Below are 3,237 nucleotides of genomic sequence, written 5' to 3' on the forward strand. Positions count from 1 at the left end.
TTTGTAAAGAAAGATAGTAATAAAGAGATAGCAGAACATTATACATCTCTCGATTCAGTGTTATAATGCCTTAAGAAGTTAGGAGACGATTGTTTTGAATGCCTTCGTAAGATCAAAAGTTAAACACAGTAAGAATTCAGAATCTTGATAGTACAAAATCAGACTCGAATTCTTTCCTAGTGAGTATTAAAATTCACATTGATATTCGAAAATAGAGATGTGCGAATCAAGGTTTTTTACTCCAAATTGAATCAAATCGTTGAATCATAATTTTGAATTAACAGCACAATTTTTGTCAATTGAATTTTAATATATAGATAATAAAAAGATTTCTACATGAGAAAAATAATATTAATTATATAATATAATTATTTTAAACATATATATATATATGTATTTAAATATTAAATAATACGAATCTTATTTTAGACCGTAACATATGAGAACACAATCAATACTAGAAAAAAATGCCTATACTGATCAAAGCTAGATCTTTATGCTTAAATAATTCAATGTGAATTATATATATACTAGATATGTACTTGCATATATACCATATTTGTAGTCCTCCAAATTGCGCGCCGAATTGGTTTTTCGGACTTATAAACACAATTAAACTACTGAAATAATATCACGAATTAAATTAAATTGACAAGCAATTCTTAATAATTTTGATACACAATCAGACATCATATTAGCAAGATGTTAATGTGCTGGAAAACTGTAAATAAATTTATTGTGTTCTCACATGTTACATAAATTGACTGTGATCTCACATGTTACGGTCTAAAATAAGATTCTTATTGTTTATATTACGTCGCCTGAAAGAAAGACGTTGTTTCCTTACATACAGGGACGGCGCTAAGGTATTTGGCGATCCCCTGGAAATTTTAAATTAGCGCCCTACATGTAGGATTTCTAATTAGTTATCTAATTTCAAATCTCCAACTTACTGCCGAAAACTAACAGACATTCTTTTTTTTACACGACGGTATCTGGAGAAAATAACGTGCTCATAACTAAGGCATTATGTGCAAGATTCGCGATTCAAAAACAGTTGTGCAAGATTTATAGTGCTTCAAACGTTTAACATGATAAAGAGATAAAATCTAATAGAAGAATTTATCTTCTAGAGACAAAAATGTCACTAAACATTGCACATGTCTCTACACAGTAATTACTACTTGTGTAAAATACTTTTGTTAAATATTTTTCAAAAAATTAGATTTAATTTTTCAATTTGAAAAATTGAATAAAATATATGTTAAAATTAAACAATATATGTAAAAACTATAAATAAAATTGCAATTAAAAATACGAGTCTAGTGCGCTTTATACGTGTGACTAACAATTAATATCTCGGTTCGCGGGATAGAGTGAATCTTTTTTCTGCCAGCTACTTTCGTTTTGTACAAAAACGCGTTGAATGAGTCTAATTTTATTATAATCGGAGGTGAGGTTGTTCAACTGAATAATTATCAACTCCAAATGTATAATTTACTTAAATTTATTTCACTTTAAATACAGGGTGTCCCGTTTTAAATAATGCATTAAGATTTCTTGAAAACTATGGTAGATTCGGAAAAATGTTTCAAACAAAAGTTGTATGTTCGAAGGGAGTCATAAGAAGGTACCATTGATTTAACCTTCGCGTCGTTAAGATCAAATTAAGGTCACATTGATTTTTTTAAATGGAACACCATATTTTTGATTCTCTAATATCTGGTATCAAGAGCTTTTCAAAACACTATTATAATTCTTATTAAAATCTCTTAGATTCCAAATTTAGGAATAGTTCATATTCAAGCGAGAATCATAGCGATTCAATTTCGAATAGTTCGCACATCACGAAGCTGAAGCTGACAGCCAGACTTAGCAGCCAGAACGCGGAAGTCAGGGGCGAATAGGGCCTCAAAGATTAAAAATGAATAAAATGCATTAAAAACTCATTGCAAATAAGTCATACATTTCAGATGATACAAAATTATAGGTTAACATATATAAAATTTATAATAATCTGCAAGGGGATGGCTTTTACTGATAATAACAAAATTAAATAAAAAAAATGTATGACTGAAATGTATGACTTGTTTGCAATGAGTTTTTAATGCATTTTATTCATTTTTAATCTTTGGGGCCCTATTCGCCCCTGGCTTCCGCGTTTTGGCTGATAAGTCTAGCTGCCAGCTTCAGCTTTGTTCGCACATCTCTATTTGAGAATAACATTAGTGTTATTTACTGATCTCAAATGCGGTCTGGAAGGAGCAGGTTTGTCCCCTCCATTTCAATAAGCTATCAGACTACAGTAGTTAACTGCGAAGGCTATCTTAACGAAGCTATCTTTTTCTACTATATTATCGTACTATTGATCACGTGATCGATGCATTGGAGTTAAAAAAAAGAAAAAACTTTATCTGCGAGCAATTATTGTACTCATATAACTAGAATCGGAACAGCCAGTGGCATGCACTTTTCAGTACGTATTTGAATTCAATAGCATTATTGAAGAAAGTGTTAAATTGGCTGAAATATATATACTCAAGAAGTCTGGAAGAAAAATACGGTGAAAGAAAGGAATAAAGAAAAATAAAAAAAGGATCTTAAAAAAATTAGAAGAACAATGTTCTTTTCAGTGAAAGCGCATCTTCTATTGCAACTAGCATTTCAGTAAGTATTAACCCAATATATCTTTTTCATTCAGCATTTCGATGCTTCTTCGATTTTCATAAAAAATATAAGATATTACATTTAAAAAATTTATGGTAACTTTCAATATGTAAAAAGTGTAAATGAAAATTTTTGTACTGCATCTTAAGATGAATAAAAAAATATGAAGGTTTATATATCAAAATGGAATGTGGGGAAGTTGTGTTTCCCATCAGTAATATTTCTATAGAAATATTTTTCTAATGAATATTTTCTCTTTCGACAAGAATCTTGCAACGAAGAAAAAATAGAAAGAAGTTGCTAGCCGTCGAGAGAGATTTATATTTTTATTTATAATAAATGCAAACATTAATATTAATTAATTTTAAAACATTAATATTGATAAAATTTTATTTTATTAATCGATATATTGAATTGAATGGATATTTATACTTTTAATGAAATAAAGACTGTAGTCATTTTCAAATGATTACTACGAGGGGCACTATTTATATTTTGAGCCTAATAATAAAAAAACAGTAATTTGTCATTGAAAATGACTTTATTGTTTTTCAAAATATTCTCCTTTAT

The 3,237-nt window shown here is 28.9% G+C and overlaps 2 protein-coding genes across 11 annotated transcripts in view; one reads left to right on the forward strand and one right to left on the reverse strand.

The window, feature by feature from the left end:
• Positions 1-3,237, reverse strand: part of Dh31-R (Diuretic hormone 31 Receptor) — a 107,507-nt gene that overhangs the window by 36,176 nt on the left and 68,094 nt on the right. The window lies entirely within an intron of this gene.
• The window catches only part of LOC108728533 (esterase FE4-like), a 32,135-nt gene that overhangs the window by 19,237 nt on the left and 9,661 nt on the right, over positions 1-3,237 (forward strand). The window contains exons 1-2 of one of the 7 annotated variants that reach the window (XM_018457111.1): positions 31-179; positions 2,263-2,667. The exons of 2 other annotated variants lie outside the window; for them this stretch is intronic. In XM_018457111.1, the coding sequence (XP_018312613.1) occupies positions 2,621-2,667 (47 nt within the window). In that variant the 5' untranslated portion in view covers positions 31-179; positions 2,263-2,620. Of the gene's footprint in view, positions 1-30; positions 180-2,262; positions 2,668-3,237 lie in introns of those variants that run through there. 4 more of the 7 variants (XM_018457112.1, XM_018457113.1, XM_018457114.1 and 1 more) reach the window with 4 other exon arrangements.

Source organism: Mycetomoellerius zeteki, unplaced genomic scaffold (assembly GCF_001594055.1).
Source record: "Mycetomoellerius zeteki isolate Tzet28-1 unplaced genomic scaffold, Tzet1.0 scaffold62, whole genome shotgun sequence".
NCBI classification, from domain to species: domain Eukaryota; kingdom Metazoa; phylum Arthropoda; class Insecta; order Hymenoptera; family Formicidae; genus Mycetomoellerius; species Mycetomoellerius zeteki.